Raw genomic sequence first — 17,949 nt, 5'->3', positions numbered from 1 at the left:
TCCTGCAGGTACAGCTCAAAGAACAACTACAGCAGCTGCTACCTGCTCTTCTGACACCGAGCCTTCCAGTCCCGGTCCGGTCTGAGCCTCTGGTACCGGCAGTGGAGCAGCCTCCTTTGTCGGCATCCACCTTGTCGGTACCGATGCATACTACTTCCTCGGTATCTATGCCGGTCTTAGCGCCGGAACCGAGATCCTTACACCAGGCTGTTCAAACCTCGGCGCCGTCACAGCCTATTACATCTCCCGGTACCGTTTCACAGAGGTCTGGGAAGTCGATGCATAAAACTCGACACCTAGAACCCTCCACACCGGAATCCCGGGACCACAGTTTTCAAGTAAGGGACCCTGATCTGTGGGGCGACTCGGAGGACCCTCTTCTCTCAGAGGGAGAGTGTTCATCAGGGGAAGAGGATCATTCTGTTTTAGATCCGTCCTCTAAATCTGATGCAACTTCTTTTACCTCTTTTCTCAAAGAGATGTGTGACTCTCTCTCTATTCCCTTGGAGGCTGAATCCAAAAAGTCCAAGGCATTTCTCGATGCACTGGACTTTGACCAGCCTCCAAGGGAATTTCTCAAACTGCCTCTCCATGATATTTTGCGAGAGACTTTTTACAAAAATCTGGAGACACCATTGACCATCCCAGGAGCTCCCCGCAAACTGGACTCCTTATATAAGGTCATACCTATTCCGGGCTTTGACAAACCACAACTCCCTCATGAATCGTTGTTGGTGGAATCCACTCTAAAGAAATCCACGGGGGCTAGTGTTTACGCTTCTGTCCCTCCTGGCAGAGAAGGTAAGGCCATGGATAAGTTTGGCAAGAGATTGTATCAAAATGCGATGTTGGCAAACAGATCAGGGAACTTTGCTTTCCATTTTTCATTCTACCTCAAGCATCTCATTCAGACTTTGTCATCTTTTGAGAAATATCTCCCTGATCGTAAGAGATCAGCCTTTCGCCAAACTTCTACATTACTCTTACAACTCCGCAAATTCATGGTCAGATCAATCTATGACACATTTGAGCTGACATCTAGGGCCACGGCTATGTCGGTGGCCATGCGGAGACTGGCATGGCTTCGAGTTTCAGAACTCGATGTCAATCACCAAGATCGACTGGCCAATGCACCTTGCTTAGGGGATGAGCTGTTTGGAGAATCCTTGGACTCCACTACTCAAAAACTCTCAGCTCATGAGACTCGATGGGACACTCTCCTTAAGACAAAGAAAAAGACCCCACCTACCAGGCCTTTTCGCCAGCAATTGGCCTATCAACGTAGATTTGTGGCTCGTCCTTTACCTCAGGCCCAGCAACAGCCCAGGCGTCAGAGGCAACAACAGAGGCAAGCTGCTAGACCTGCACAGCAGCAACAACAAGTGAAACCTCCTCCTTCACAAAAATCCACTCAACCCTTTTGACTTGGTTCTCCAGGACGTAGCCAGTCTTCCTCCTTCTGTCCACCTCCCACAGCCCATAGGAGGACGCCTTACTCATTTCATATGCCGTTGGGAAATCATCACCTCGGATCAGTGGGTCCTCAACATCATCCGACACAGTCCTCATGAGAGCATTTCTGCCGTCCAACCATCTTCACACTCTCCAATCTCTGTGTCAGCAGGTGCTTCATCAACGCTCCATCTCTGCCAAGCAAATGATGATACTCTTGGGTCACATGGCCTCCACAGTTCATGTCACACCCTTCGCACATCTCCACCTGCGCACTCCTCAATGGACCCTAGCGACCCAGTGGTCCCAAGCGACAGACCCTTGCTCATGACACATATCTGTGACATCATCTCTTCGTCAGTCTCTACAATGGTGGTTGATATCCTCAAATCTCTCCAGAGGTCTTTTGTTCCATCTACCTCCTCACCAACTTGTCATCACCACTGACGCCTCCCCTTATGCCTGGGGATCTCATTTGAACGAATTCCAAACTCAAGGATTTTGGACAGCCCAGGAAATGAAACATCACATCAACTTCCTGGAACTCAGAGCGATGTTTTATGCCCTCAAGGCCTTCCAACATCTTCTCTTTCCTCAGGTCCTCCTGCTGTGCACAGACAATCAAGTTGCGATGTACTACATCAACAAGCAGGGTGGGACAGGCTCTTGCCTCTTGTGCCAGGAAGCCCAGAGAATTTGGGCTTGGGCCACAGATTACCATCTATTCCTGAAAGCTATCTACATTCAGGGAGAACAGAATTCCTTAGCGGACAAGCTCAGCAGAATTCTCCAGCCTCACGAGTGGACACTCGATCCTTTCACTCTACAGTCCATCTTCGCTCAGTGGGGCACTCCTCAGATAGACCTCTTTGCAGCTCCTCACAATCATCAGCTGCACCACTTCTGCTCCAGACTCTTCTCTCCTCACCGTCTGGCAGCGAATGCATTTCTCCTGGATTGGTCCAATCTCTTCCTGTATGCTTTCCCTCCTCTGCCTCTCATGCTCCGGACCTTATTCAAGCTCAAGAGGGAACAGGCCACCATGATTCTGATTGCGCCACGGTGGCCCAGGCAACATTGGTTCCCCCTTCTACTTAAACTCAGTTCCAGGGAACCTATTATACTTCCACAATTTCCTTCTCTGCTTACACAGCATCAGGAGACCCTTCTGCATCCCAACCTCCAGTCTCTGCACCTGACAGCCTGGTATCTCTCGGGCTGACTTCGAATGATACTCTTTTGTCTCAGTCCGTTCGTTCTGTTCTGAATGCCTCCAGGAAACCTGCCACTTTGCAATGTTACCATCAGAAGTGGACACGATTTTCTTCCTGGTGTCTTCTTCATCATCATAATCCTACGTCCCTTGCTGTGGAGACCTTGTTGGATTACCTTCTTTCTTTGTCTGACTCTGGTCTCAAGTCTACTTCCATCAGAGTCCACCTCAGTGCTATTTCTGCTTTTCATGAGCCAGTCCATGGGAAACTCCTTTCAGCTCATCCCTTGGTCTCCAGATTCATGCGAGGTCTTTTCAATGTGAAACCATCTCTTAAAGCACCTCCTGTGATCTGGGATCTTAATGTGGTTCTCTCAGCATTAATGAAGCCTCCGTTTGAACCTTTGGCCACGGCTTCTTTCAAATTTCTCACCTGGAAGGTTCTCTTCCTGATTGCTCTCACCTCTGCCAGGAGGGTCAGTGAGCTCCATGCACTAGTAGCAGACCCACCTTTTACCGTCTTTCATCATGACAAGGTGGTTCTGCGTACACATCCAAAGTTTCTCCCTAAGGTTGTCTCTGAATTCCATCTCAACCAATCCATTGTTCTGCCTGTCTTCTTTCCGAAACCTCACTCTCATTCTGGAGAACAGGCTCTGCATACTTTGGACTGTAAGCGGGCTTTAGCTTACTATTTAGACCGTACTAAGCCCCACAGATCATTCCCTCAACTCTTTCTGTCCTTTGATCCGAATAAATTGGGACATCCTGTTTCCAAACGTACGCTGTCCAATTGGCTCGCAGCGTGCATTTCTTTCTGTTATGCTCAGACCGGACTGACACTGGAAGGTTCTGTCACAGCCCATAGAGTTCGAGCCATGGCTTTCCTCCGTTCCACACCTATTGAGGAAATCTGCAAGGCTGCTACTTGGTCCTCAGTTCATACTTTTACATCTCACTATTGTCTGGACGCATTCTCCAGACGGGATGGTCACTTCGGCCAATCTGTTTTGCAAAATTTGTTTTCCTAATGGCCAACCTTCCCACCATCCCTCTTTTTGTTAGCTTGGAGGTCACCCATCAGTGGCTTTCCTCCGTTCCACACCTATTGAGGAAATCTGCAAGGCTGCTACTTGGTCCTCAGTTCATACTTTTACATCTCACTATTGTCTGGACGCATTCTCCAGACGGGATGGTCACTTCGGCCAATTTGTTTTGCAAAATTTGTTTTCCTAATGGCCAACCTTCCCACCATCCCTCTTTTTGTTAGCTTGGAGGTCACCCATCAGTCAAGAATATGCTGCCTGCTTGTCCTGGGATAAAACACAGTTACTTACCGTAACAGGTGTTATCCAGGGACAGCAGGCAGATATTCTTGCGTCCCACCCACCTCCCCGGGTTGGCTTCTTAGCTGGCTTATCCTAACTGGGGACCACGCGCCTCCGTCGGGCGGGAAGGCACTCGCGCGTGCGCGGTGCGGCCTGCTAGAACTTTCCAAGTTCTTAGAGTGCAATCACTCTAAAATTGTCCGTACCGGGGCTCCGTCGGTGCCGTCACCCATCAGTCAAGAATATCTGCCTGCTGTCCCTGGATAACACCTGTTACGGTAAGTAACTGTGCTATCTTGAACGACTGGTTGATCTGAACAAAGTCTTTTCAGGATAGTTCCCAAGTTACGGCTTGGGTTGTGGAGTTCCTGCAGTTGCTGGGATGGGTATTCAACCTGTCCAAGAGCCGATTGACTCCGTTGTAGCACTTGGAGTACCTTGGGGTTCTTTTCGACACTAGCTTGGGGAAGGTCTTCCTGCCAGAGGCCTGAGTGGTCAAGTTGTAGTCGCAGATTCACCTTCTGATGGCTTCCTGGTGTCCTCGAGCGCAGGCTTTTCTCCAGGTCTTGGGGTCAATGGCAGCCTCCCTGGATGTGGTTTGATGGACCTGGGCTCGCATGCGCCCACTTCAGCATGCTCTGCTTCAGGCAGCCATGGAACGGGAAAAAATCCCCAAGACAACCCTGAGACTCCCAGAACCGAAGCTCAATGGTGCAACCTCACCATGAGTCAGTTCTGGTCTCTGCTGCAGGTGACTCCATTATTTTGCCCCATCATGCTGTCTACAAATAAGTGTAAAATATCTGAATGTTCTAGGATGTATATAGTAGTGTGGTATTTTTTTATTTTTATTTTTAATCTCTGTAAATTATACTGTATTTTTTAAACTGTAATTTGGAACAACATAGATTTTTGAAAACTGAAAACTGCCTCATATGATTTCTGGATGTGTAGCCACCTTGGAGATAAAATAATACTAATAATATTTAAAATGGTAGGAAACCCTGTACCAGTGGTTCCCACTGATCTGGAGGCACCCCAGCCAGTCACGTTTTCAGGATATCCACTGTGAATATTGATAAGAAGATTTGTATGCAGGGGAGGCAGTATATACAAATATCTCATTTATTGTGGATGTCTGAAAATTTAATTGACTGGGGTGCCTCCAAGGTCAGTTTTGGGAATTACTGCCCTAAACTGTGCTTGTGTAAAGGAAAATATTGGTTAAGAAAATTCTTCTTTACGGAGAAGGTGGTGGATGCCTGGAATGCGTTCCTGAGAGAGGTGGTGAAAAAAATGGTGAAGGGGTTCAAAATAGCATGGGATGAAAAACACAGGATCTAGAATCAGAAAATAATAGTAAATAGTGAAGAACTAAGGCCAGTACTGGGTAGACTTGCATGGTCTGTGTCTGTATATGGCTATTTGGTTAAGGATGGGCAGGGGAGAGCGTCAATAATAATAATAACGGTTTATATACAGCAGGACCGTGAAGTTCTATGCGGTTTACAATGATTATAAAAAATGTTACAAATTGAGTAGAATTGACATAGTTAATATCTATTGTTTAGCAGTTCTAGAGATCTGGTATTGAAAGAGAGATTGTGCAAATCAGTTTCCTATGTACTTTAGGAACAGATATGTTTTCAGTTGTCAATGGCTGGGATGGTGTAGATGGGCTGGAGTGAACTTTGATGGAGACTTTAATAGTTGGAACCTAAGCACAGTACTGGGCAGAGCTTTGGATTCTTACCCAGAAATAGCTAAGAAGAAGAAAATTTTTTTTTTAGATTGAATCAGGTTGTGCAGACTGGATGGACCATACGGTTCTTTATCTGCTGTCATCTACTGTGTTACTATTATATTGCAAGAGTGTTTAAGATTGTATTTTTGTTTCCATATTTCAAAGTTTCATAGGCTTTTTTTTCTTTTTAGACAGCTTTTGATGTTGCACTGCTGTTTTTAAATTGTTTTTGTCATTTGTAATTTTTATTTCCAACTTTAAAATAGTTGGAACAAGCCCACAGTAAATTTTGTTCTCTAATTAGAATTTTCTTTATAGGTGATATTTCCCAATAACTTTGAGATGGATAATGAGGGAAATGTTCAGGGTCACCTACCTATGATGCCGATGTCTCCTATAGTGCATCCTCGTTTAAAAGAAGTACGAACGGACCTGGGAGGAAATTGCAGGCAAGGTGAGATTTAAAATCTTCATGGTAATTGGCAGATTTTTAACAAGAAGTCAATGTTAATAATAATAATAATAATAATAATTTTATTTTTTATATACCGCCATACCCAGCGAGTTCTAGGCGGTTTACATCAATTCAAAAAGATCTACGTTATCTAGCAGATTTACAAACAAATAAAATAAAACAGTTCAGTAACAAGTAAAAACTGAAATTGACCGAGGATGGGGGAGGTTGTTGAAGACGTGGAAGAGAGGAGCTGAAAAAAGGGGGGGTGAATGCTGGGGGGGGAGAGGAAAATGTGAGCGGGTAGGGCCGTTAGAGGTCTTGTTTGCTGAAAAGGTAAGTTTTGAGAGATTTTCTGAAGTCGAAGTAGGAGGGGGCTTCGAGGATCATTTGGGCCAGCCATGTGTTGAGCTTGGCTGCTTGGTAGGCGAAGGTTTTGTCTATGAATCTTTTATAGTGGCAGAGTTTTAGCGAGGGGAAGGCGAATAGTTGAGTTCTACGGGATTTCTTGTTTATGTGATAGAGGTTAAAGTGGGGGTTGATGTAGCTTGGAGTAGCACCATTAACCGATTTGTAGCAGAAGCATGCAAATTTGAAAAGGACTCTTGAATCGAATGGCAGCCAGTGTAGTTGGTGGTAGAAGGGGGTGACATGTTCCCATTTCTTTAGGCCGAAGATGAGACGCACGGCGGTGTTTTGGATTAATTTTAATCTCCTGGTGGTTAAGATCACATAGGATAATGCATACATACAAGATAGAAGAAAGTCAAAAGGAGTAGGGATCAATAGATGGTCTTCCAAAAAAGGAAGAGCTGATAAAGTTCAAATAATGCTATGCTATGCTAATTTTGTCTTATATTCCATTTTATCTCCTACTTGATTCAGAGTAGATTTCAAACAAATGATTAAAGGCAATAGAACATTGAGATTAATATAGGATTATCAAGTAGAGCAATGTTCTTCAACCTTTTTACACCCGTGGACCGGCAGAAATAAAATAATTATTTTGTGGACCGGCAAACTACTAGGACTGAAATTTAAAAACCCCGTTTACGCCCCATCTCCGCGAGCTCGGTTCCCGCAAACCATCTGATCCCATCTGCACAAGCCGCAATTATGATTTTATATTGAACGTATTTTATTAAAGTATAAAAAGAAAAAATATTCTGAACAATTGTGATTGTATAAATACAAATATACAGAGCACGGACCAACAAAATCCCTGTCTCCCCTCCCCTTCACATATATCCCCTCTACTATCAAGAAAACTGAACAAGCCAAGTTCATAGAAATATCATGCTAACAAAATACTGCAGTCCCCAGTTTTGTCTCTAGCAGGATATATATTTCAAATCTGATATATTCTAATCACAAAATAGAAATAAAATTATTTGTTTCTACCTTTTGTTGTCTCTGGTTTCTGCTTTCATCTTCTTTTCACTCTCTTCCTTCCAGCGTCTGCCCTCTCTGTCTCTTCAATCCAGCATCTGCCCCTTCCATCTACTGTCTGACCTCTCCCCCTTCCATATGGTATTTGTCTTCTTTCTATGCCCCTCTCCCTTTTCCATCCAGCCTATGCCCCTCTCTCCATTTTACACGATTCACTCCAGCTTCACTGCTCTCTTCATTTTTATCTCTCCTACACCAGATCTAGCATCTTTGTCCCTCTCAATTTCTCTGCTGACCCCCCTTCCCATCTCATTCCTGTCTCTCCCCTTCCCCTCCTCTAATCTCCCTGCAAGCTGTTTCATTCCTTTTTTCTTCTCCCTTCCCTCCTCCCCCTGTCAAGCAGTAACTCTCTTCCCTTTCCTTTCCCTCCTCCCCTCCCAGCAGCATCTCTCCTTCTCCCTATCCAGGTCCAGTAGCAGCTGTCCCTTTTTTTTTCACCATGCCCAGCAGCTTTCTCCCCTCCCAGCAACTCTCCTTACTTGCCAGCGCTGCGATTCAGTAAGGCAGCCTCGGGTCCTTTGTTGGGTCGCACCGCCGCTGAGGAAAGCGGAAGTTGCATCATCAGAGGGGGCCCGACTCAGCAAAAGCACCAAGGCTTCCTTTTTGAATCTCTGCGTTTGTAAGGAGAGCCGCTGGGAGGGGAGAAAGCACAGTGTGAGGCTCCCTATTATCTCTCTGGCCCTGCGCGAACAACAGCTCCTCGATTTTGCCGGTCCTGCGCAGACCGGCAGGAAATTGAAGAAGTTGATCTTGCCGGTCCTGTGTGGACCGGCAGGAATTTTCTGCGGACCGGCACCGGTCCGCGGACCGGCGGTTGAAGAACTGTGAAGTAGAGCATCAAAAGGTGGGTGAGACCCATTTATCAAATAAAAAGGTTTTCAGTAGTTTTTGAAATGAACACTATAAAGATGTAGTTCTGATTTCTGCCGGTAGAGCATTCCAAATTTTAGCTCCTAGGTATTCAAAAGTTCGTTGATGATGTCTTTTATATTTGACATATTAACATTCTAATTCATTCACTAGTAATTTCCTGTCTTGATTACCCAAAAAGAGCTGCGACGTTTACAAATAATCCAAAACACTGTAATCAAGATCATCACCAACTCTAAAAAAAATATGACCACGTAACCCCGTTGTTGATAAAAGCTCATTGGTTACCAGTTGGTCATAGGATCACATATAAAATTCTTCTTTTAACCTTTAAAACCTGTACTACCAATTGTCCTGAATTTATAAATAGGTTATTAATCCCATACAATCCTTCAAGATCTCTACGATCTGCTTCCCATCACCTTCTATCTATTCCATAAATTAATCATATCTTTATGTTGCGCACAACCATTTTTTCTGTCATTGCCCCATCGCTGTAGAATTTGGCACCTACTGTTTCAAAGGCAAGATGACCCCTCAGACACCCTGGTGCCTGAAATCTCTGGATACTACCAGTAAGGAGCCGAGGTTCCTGGAATCCTGCCTGAAGTGATGCTAAGGAGATATTTCTGGAGATACTCAAGTCAAGAGGCCAGAACAGGAAGCGGGGAGAACATCTCATCTTCCAAGATAAGCCCTGGAACCAGAGGGTATAAAGAAAACATTCCTGGAGAGCCCAAGAGTCAGATGCACTATCATGGAGGTATGACACACAGGTCTTCTCTATGATAGGGTTCTGTTCCACAAGCCTGATTCCAGAGGTCTGTTCCTGAGGCTGATGCCAGGAGGCTTGAGCCTTGCCTGCTCCTTGAATCTGATGCCAGAGTGAACCAATGGGCAAATCCATTCTGCAACCATTCCAGTGACTCTGTCTTAGCTGCTCATTATTCCCCTGCTGAATTCTTGCTGCCCCAGAGGGATCTTTCCTACACTGAATGTGCTGGGCATTGCTCCAGGAGTCGTGCATTGCTTCAGAGCTCCTGTTGCCTGAGAGAAGCATTTCCTGCACTAACAGGTAATCTGCTTAGTTGTATCCAGGGTAATGTGGCAGGAGGTAGGATTTAACAATCTGTAGGGACTCGTATTACTATTTTATAAAACTGCTTAAGACACATCTCTTCTCCTTGAACTAATCGTCTTGGACATGCCTAAGACATATCTGTTCTTAGCCAAACTGCTATTTGCTACTTATTATAGCAAAAACCCCAAGACAAAATATCCTTAATAGACACCAAAATATAAGTTGGGCATGCCCTAGGGAATTGCAGGAAAGTTAACTCCCTAGACTTCACCAAAAATATATAAACCTCAAATCTAAATTTTTAAGATAGGAGCACCCTCAGCATGAGTTTGAAAGCTTTAAAGAGCGACTCAAAGAGCAGCTCTAGTTTTTAAAATAGCAAAGCCAGCAAACACTGAGCAGAGATTACCACTACTTATTGCCATTACTCTTGAATTCTTGTTGTAAATCGCATTGAATCCTTGTCAAAACTTGCAGTATTTAATAAATGGTATGGTATAGTATCAAGTGCCCAGACTGATGCATTTGAGGAGTAAAAATCAGAGGGAACACATATGTGCTGAGAGGTGAGAGACTGACATGCACAGATGAAGAGAGGGACCTTGGGGTGATAGTGTCTGAGGATCTGAAGGCAGTGAAACAGTCTGACAAGGTGGTGGCTTTAGCCAGAAGGATGCTAGGCTGTGTAAAAAGAAGCATAACCATCAGAAGAAAGGTGTTGGCCCCACCTGGAGTACTGTGTTCAGTTTTGGAGGCCATACCTAGCTAAAAAGACTTAAAGAGGTTCAGAGAAAAGTGCCGAAAATGGTATGTAACTTGGTGCCAAAAGATATATAAAAAGAGATTGGAAGACCTGAATATGTATACTTTAGAGTAGTGTTTTTCAACACGCGGTACGCGGGCCACTTGTTGGGAATACACGGTTTGGCCTCAGAATATTCTTTGCCCGTCCGTCAAAGCCATGCTGCTGCCACCAGGGATCCCTTGCTGCCTGCCCCACCCGCTGAAGCTGCTGCCGGGGATCCCTGCCTGCTCCCTCCCTCCCAAAACCAACCCACAGGGCTTCCCTCCGATGTCAGAGCTGACGTCGGAGGAAAGCCATCTGGGTCAGCAGGGGGGAGGGGGGAACATTCCCAGTTACCTTCTTGCCGCACTCGCTTCTTCTGCCTTCAGCAGCTTTTGGGGGCAAAGCACAGCCGGCAGCGGTTCACACGCATGTAGCTGACCCAGAAACCTTCTCTCCGACATCAGAGCTGACGGAGGGAAGGCTTGTGGGTCAGCAATGTTAAGAGTGTGAATTGCTGCCTGCGTCCCCCCAACAAGCTGCTGAAGGCGATGGATCGAGTTGGAATACTGTGCCCAAGGGGACACGATCTTTCTGTGACAAAGGGAAAAAGGGAGGGGAAGAATCGCATTGGGGCATTAGAGGGGTACGATTCTGGGACAACGGCTGGAAGACAGGGAGGGGGCACAAACTCTACTAGGAAGGGAGGGGGCATAAACATGGGACACAGAAGAGAGGGAGGAAGGGGGCACTAACTTGGAACATAGGACGGAGGGAATAGAAAGGGAGAATTGTTGGGCATGAGTGTGTGAATGAGAGGGAAAGAGATGGTAGCACATGGGGAAATGAAGAAAGAGGAAAATTGGGCATAAAGAGAGAGGTAGAGATGCATGGGGAACATAACAACATAAAATCTATTTATTTTAAAATGTATATACCGTTTAAGACATAATTTACATACACTATAAAATGAAGACAAAATAAAAGCAAATACATAATAAAATACACATATAATAAAATGAATATACATACAATCCTCATACCTGTCCGGCCGCGACCTTTTTGTGTTTTATTTTAACTTTACTTTATTTTTTTAACTAGTTTTTAGCCCTGCGAGCTCGTGGTTTTAACCGCTTTAAACCTGCGGGTTAAAACCACTGGCTAGCAGGGCGGGGAAGGGCAGGAGAGATTCGGGGAAGGGCAGGAATTTATACTGCATAAGATAAGACTTTTCACAGCTACAGGGTGATGAGATTGTGCTGAATGAAGCAGTGCAGGGCAGAGCAGGGCGGCATTCGGGAGACACGGGGCAGAGCAGGACGGCATTCGGGAGACATGGGGCAGAACAGGATGGCATTTGGGGCGAAGCAGGAGACGAAATCTGGGCAGAGCAGGAGAGATTGCAGGGCAGAGGGCAGGGTCGGAAAGACGTTTTCGACTGGTCCCCAGCAGTTGCTTCTTCAGTTGATCGTCCAGCCCAGTCGGATGTGAAATTTTGTGTTGTGAATCGCGTTCCTGCCTACTTTGCATGCATTTTACCTCATTTGCATGCACGGATCGGAGGATGGTTGGCAGAGAGGGAAATCTGGTCGCAAACTGATCGGTACACAATCAGTTTTCTTTGTGAATCTAGCCCTAAGTGCAAAGTTTTATAGAATGTAGAAAATGTTTGCAATTCAAAAGCCCATGGATGCAAGAAGGGCTCTAGCAACCAGATTTTGTGAAAGATCTTGTGGAATTTATTACAGACCCATGAGGTTCAGAAATTGTCTTTGGGTGGCAGAAGGGTTATGTTGACTTACTTAGATATAACCGTCCTATTAAGGATGCAATCTTTTTAATTTTTTATGTATTTAACCCAACATTTGCTCCCCGACCTTATGTTTCTTCCCCTTCTTTGTGTTTTAATATAAATAATGTGGTTCTACCGCTTTCCTCATGTTCCAGTTAGTCCGTTATGTTAGTCCTTTGTTTGTCAATTGAAACTTAATGTTCTGTATTAACAATTGTATGTTATTTTACCCTTTTTTTGGATGTACACTGCCTAGAAGTTTGATTTGGTGGTATAATAAACTTGGAAACTTGACTATTGTATTGTGCATTTTTCTTGAATCTCTTTCCTCTCCCTTTATGATTTAATGTTATAAACTTTGTACTGTTCTGATATGTCCAGTGGAGAAAAGGAGGCAATTATGAAATAAACATAATTTGGTGCTAGAATATTACAAAGATAATAGAAGTGTCTGTTAAAGATTTATTTACATGTGATATGTTTATGATCTGTTTTGATCAGTGGCACATCTTATATTTTTATTTTGATTACATACAAAATAAGATGTTTTGTCAATTATTATTAGTATCCCTGAAGAAAGCAGACTTTAAAGCACTTTTGGCAGTTCTGTTCATGTTGAGATACAATTAATCATGTTTATTTTAAAAAGTTAAAGTTCTAACATTTCTATTGTCTTCCTTTGTTCCATAGATTTTCAGCCTCTGTCCCCATTATCTGTCCATGAACGTTACAATTCTCCATCAGCAGGGAGTGCAAAAAGGAGGCTTTTTAGAGATGACAATCTAAAGGAATTCCATGTAGAAAAAATTAACACAACTGAAATGACTAAATTAAAAATTACCCCATCCACAACTGTTGCCATTGATAATCTATCCATGTCACCGAGCCAGATGATTTTCTCCACAGCATCTACAACAGTGACAGGGACCATGAGACACAGAGTGGCCATCCCTGTGACTGGTGAGGAGTCTTATTTTCCTTTGTTAGCTATATTCCTTCTAGGGTAATAAATGCTAGCCACTGAATGAAATATGCCTGGAAAATTGAGCTTTGGCTGTGAATGCAGTTTGAATGCAGGTATGGGGATCTCTAAATGAACATCAACACACACTGTGATGTGAACGGCAGTAACTAGTGCTAGTTGCAAAGTAATGAAGTGGTCCAGTAATACAATATTCGGTAGTGCCTGTTAGACTGGTATAGTCCTTACGAATGGGTAATATACCTCACTGCGACCAGCAGGTGGAGACTGAGAACAAAACTTGTATATTAGGATAGACTCCCCCCCTGGCAATCCAGTCTAACTCTCAGTCTCCAACAGCAGGTGGTAAGACTAATTTGGCTCCCCTCTTAGTACTGTTGGAATTTGTTTTGGACTCCTGGGTTCCCCTTTTGTGCTGGACGGAGCTTGAATGGGTCATGTTTGGGGATCCGTCCGACTTCAGGGGTGGTAAACCCAGTAGGTCCTGTGCTAGGTCCCTTCCTCCACCTCCCCCAATTTTTGTAGAGGTGCCTCAGCTGACAGCCAGGCTCCCGTGGTTGGTCAGGCTTCCCACTTTAAGAGCCGTGGAGTCTGTTCTGAGTAAGGGAAAAAAAAAATCCTGAGGCTGTGCCGGTCTAAAGGGCTTATTTTCCTTTAAAACTGCTGTTTTTACGGTATTTTCTCATCTAACCAGCACTTTTTTGTAGCTAGGGTGGTTTTCAGCACAATGAGCACTTTTAAAGGGAAGAAGTGCTCCAGATGCGAGGTACTCGTGGGTGGCTTGTGCAGGCCGGAGCAGTGGGGGAGTCTCATTGTCAGCGGCTGCTGGCGGCCAGGGCACCCCACCGCATGTACCTCGCGAGTTGGCTTCAGATCATGGGGAATCCTGGGCTTTCCCCAACACCTATGCAGAGGGTTCTCCAGCTGCCGATGGTGAGGGTGTAAAGGATTCCCTTTTTCGCATCGGTCGGTTCCTTGGCCTCAGAATCAGAAAAGTCCCAGGCTTTTCAGATGCGGCAGGCTGCAGGAGTTCCAATTTTTGCGGTTTCGGGTCCAATTTCAGCGGGAATCTCATCCTTAAGAACATAAGAATTGCCGCTGCTGGGTCAGACCAGTGGTCCATCATGCCCAGAAGTCCTCTCACACAGCGGCCCTCAGGTCAAAGACCAGTGCCCTAACTGATACTAGCCTTACCTGCGTACGCTCTGGCTCCTTCATCTCTGTGTCCTCAGGTGACCTTCCCCATGTTTTGGAATTGCAGGGGCAAGGTATTGCTGGGTCCCCTGCTGGGGCCGCCAAGGGTTTTCCCCCACTGAGTTTATGTTGGCATTCTGTAAGGCTTATGTGCTGGCGGCTGGAGGTTCCGTGTCCACTCTGGTGGGGAGGGGGGGTGTTGCCCTTGACGTCTTTCCTGGTTCGGTCCCAGACAACGGCGGTTTTGCCCCCCTCTACTCCTCTCTCGTCCAAGTGGCCGATGGTCTCTTGGGATGAGGATTTTTGCCCAGAGGAGCAAGATGTTATTGATGAGGACTTGGACCTTTGGGGAAATTTCCAGGATCCTCTTGGGGGAATGGATTCTGCCAGCGGGGGGGGGGGGGGGGGGGGTGTTCAAGCACCCTCCTGCTGGCGAAGATGCGTCTGTGGTGCGCTGTTTTCAGCGGGATGAGCTTCATGAGTTAATTCTTCAGGTCTCCTCAGTTTTAAACTTTGAGGACACCGTGTCGGAGTCCCCACATACGATGGATCCCTTGCTTAAGGGGATTCACTCTGCTTCCTGCTCTTTTCCTATGCATCAAGATATTCAGAATATTATGCTTGCACAGTGGTAGGTGCCCAGAAGCGCCTTTTCATTTTTCGCGCTCCATAGCCCACCTTTACCCCATTCCTGAAGGGTACACAGCCGAAGACTCAAACCTTTAAGCGGGGGCTTAGAATCTCTGGTCCAACAGTGGCCAATGTAAAATCTACTGTATATGTTTCCCCCGTGGCCCAATAGTAGGCCAAGTCATACGCTGGATAGCGAACTATCCTGGATGGTTGATCTTTGTGGTGCCAGAATGGCCATGTTGATCGTGGTATAACATAACATAACATCATACTTCTTAACCGCGCAACCATGAGTTCTACGCGGTTTACAAAAGATTATAAACTAAAAACAATTTAAGAATGACAAAAAGAAATTATTTGACCAAGTACAGTGGTACCTTGGTTTACGAGCATAATTCATTCCAAAAGCATGCTCGTAATCCAAAGTACTAGTATATCAAAGCAACTTTCCCCATAGGCCATAATGGGAACGCTGACAATTGGTTCCACAACCCAAAAGGTGCCGAGGAAGTAGCGAGGGGTGGCCCAGGGGTGTGTACCTGTTGGGTGCCGGGTGCTGCAGTGCCGTCTGAAGGAAACACCTCCGTCCGCCAGCCACTGGAGAACCGCTGAGCCCACACAGCGCCGCTTCGGGAGGATTCCTCTTCTGTCCGCCAGCCGCTGGAGAACCCCTGATCCCTCACAACGCTGCTTCAGGGGGATTCCTTTTCCGTCCGCCAGTCAGCCGGGTGCCTTCCGCATGTTGGAGAGCCTATGAGAGCCCACGCAGCCGAATGCCGTCCCACCTGCACGTTGCATATGATCACGCACAACGTTGATGATTGATGTGCATGATCATATGCAACGTGCAGGTGGGACGGCACTCGGCTGCGTGGGCTCAGACAGAGGCTCTCTAATATGCAGAAGGCACCCAGCATGGAAGGTTTGTCGGTGGACGGAAGAGGAATCCCCCTGAAGCGGCGCTTCCTACAGCTGTAAGTGCTCGTTTATCGGGGCGGTGCTCGGTTTGAGAGACAAAAGTTTGCCGAGTGTTTTGCTCGTCTTGCAAAACCCTCGCAAACCGCGTTACTCGCAAACTAAGGTTCCACTGTACAGTATTTTGAAAAGAGATAAGATTTCAGTTGAGTTTTGAAATATTTATAAGAGCAAGTTCCAAGTAATAACAATCGCAATTCTCTGTTGTGTGAAGCTGCTTGGAATGCTAAATTATCCCAGGACAAGCAGGCAGCATATTCTTTACGCATGGGTGACGTCACCGACGGATCCCCGGTACGGACCTTTTTAACTAGAAAGTTCTAGTTGGCCGCACCGCGCATGCGCGAGTGCCTTCCCGTCCGATGGAGGAGTGCGTGGTCCCCAGTTTCTTCGTTTCCGCGGAGCGAAGAAGACGCATGTGTTTTCAACGGCCGTTGAAAAATCTACTTTTTGCCTTCCCGCTCGCGATTTTCTCTTATTTTTTCTCCTTGCCTTCGGGTTCTTTCTTGTTTTCATTTAAAAAAAAAAAAAAAATTTGCTTTTTTTACTTTATTTTCGATCCAGCCCCGGCGGGGCCTGTTGTCACCATACAGGCCTCCGGGTTTGATTTTGCGGAGGCCGTTTTCCCATTCATGCCCCCGCAGCCGGGTTTTAAGAAGTGCCAGCAGTGTGCACGCCCGATCTCCCTCACTGACCCACACAATTGGTGCCTACAATGTTTGGGTCCTGAGCATCGGGCGGACTCCTGCACCCGCTGTGCCACTCTTAAAAAATGCACTCTAAAGAATCGATAAATCCAGCAGAACATCCTCTTCGGCACCGCATCTGCTATGGAACCGAGTGCGTCGACTAAGGTACCGCCAAAATCGGCACCCACCACTTCGACGCCCGATCCTTCATCGGCGTCGCTGGCGCCAGGTAAGCCGGCTAAGAAGCCTTCCACCTCCCTTGAGCGCCCTCCGGCCACAGTGGTGACACCAACCCTACCGGCTTCACGCCGACCCCGGAAACGCTCCGCCCCGATCTCGGTGAGTGCCTCGTCATCGGCCTCCTCATCGCCGGGGCGTGGAGTGGCACTTAAGGAACCAAAGCAGAAAAAAGCGGTTCCGGTGCAACCCCTGGATGACCGCATCGCGACCATCCTCCAAGACAAATTACAAGAACAGCTGCAGCAACAACTCCAGCACCTGTTACCGATCCTCCTGGCACCGCTCCTTTCAGTGCCAGACCGGCCCGAGCCTCACGCCGTCCAACCGGTATCCACTCCATCGGTACCACTGAACTCCTCCATGCCGATTCTCTCGGCTGCACACCTTCGTGCCCATCCCGTAGGTCATACCTACGCTGATGCCGATCCTCCTCGGTACCAGGCTGGGCACCGGTCCTCCCCGGACCGAGACCGGCACCGTTCTTCCCGGGACTGAGACCAGCACCGATCTTCCTCTCCCGGTAATATCTCGATGCGCTCTGGCAAGTCTCTGTCTAAGACACACCATACTGAGCCTTCCACCCCGATATCTCGACATGCGCACACTGATGTCAGGGACCCGGACTTATGGGAAGACTCCCCTCCCGGTACCGAGGAGGACACATCGTCGTCGGACGAAGAGCCCTCAGCGCCTGATACCACCTCTAAGCCTGAGCAATCCTCCTTCTCAAGGTTCCTCAGGGAGATGTCAGCGGCTCTCTCTATCCCCCTCGAGTCTGACTCCAAAAAATCCCAGGCCTTTCTGGAGGCCTTGGATTTTGAACAGCCTCCCAAGGAGTTTCTCAAGTTACCCGTGCATGACATACTGCGGGAAACTTTTTATAAGAACTGGGAGAACCCACTCATCGTCCCCGGGGCCCCCCGGAAGCTGGATAGCCTTTACAGGGTCATCCCGATCCCGGGTTTTGACAAACCTCAGCTGCCCCATGAGTCTCTCCTGGTTGAGTCTACCTTAAAGAAAACTCAGGGCTCCAGTGTTTATGCCTCCACCCCTCCTGGCAGAGAAGGCA

At 46.7% G+C, this 17,949-nt stretch overlaps 1 protein-coding gene across 4 annotated transcripts in view; it reads left to right on the top strand.

Annotated features, from left to right (window-relative positions):
- Positions 1 to 17,949, top strand: part of RBL1 (RB transcriptional corepressor like 1) — a 190,909-nt gene that overhangs the window by 126,104 nt on the left and 46,856 nt on the right. For all 4 annotated transcript variants that reach the window (XM_033963280.1, XM_033963282.1, XM_033963283.1 and 1 more), the window contains 2 exons: positions 6,056 to 6,191; positions 12,858 to 13,127. In XM_033963280.1, coding sequence (XP_033819171.1) covers positions 6,056 to 6,191; positions 12,858 to 13,127 — 406 coding nt within the window. The remainder of the gene's footprint in view (positions 1 to 6,055; positions 6,192 to 12,857; positions 13,128 to 17,949) is intronic.

This window comes from Geotrypetes seraphini, chromosome 11 (genome assembly GCF_902459505.1).
Source record: "Geotrypetes seraphini chromosome 11, aGeoSer1.1, whole genome shotgun sequence".
In the NCBI taxonomy this organism is placed as follows: Eukaryota; Metazoa; Chordata; class Amphibia; order Gymnophiona; family Dermophiidae; genus Geotrypetes; species Geotrypetes seraphini.
This window is presented reverse-complemented; position numbering and strand designations above follow the sequence as displayed.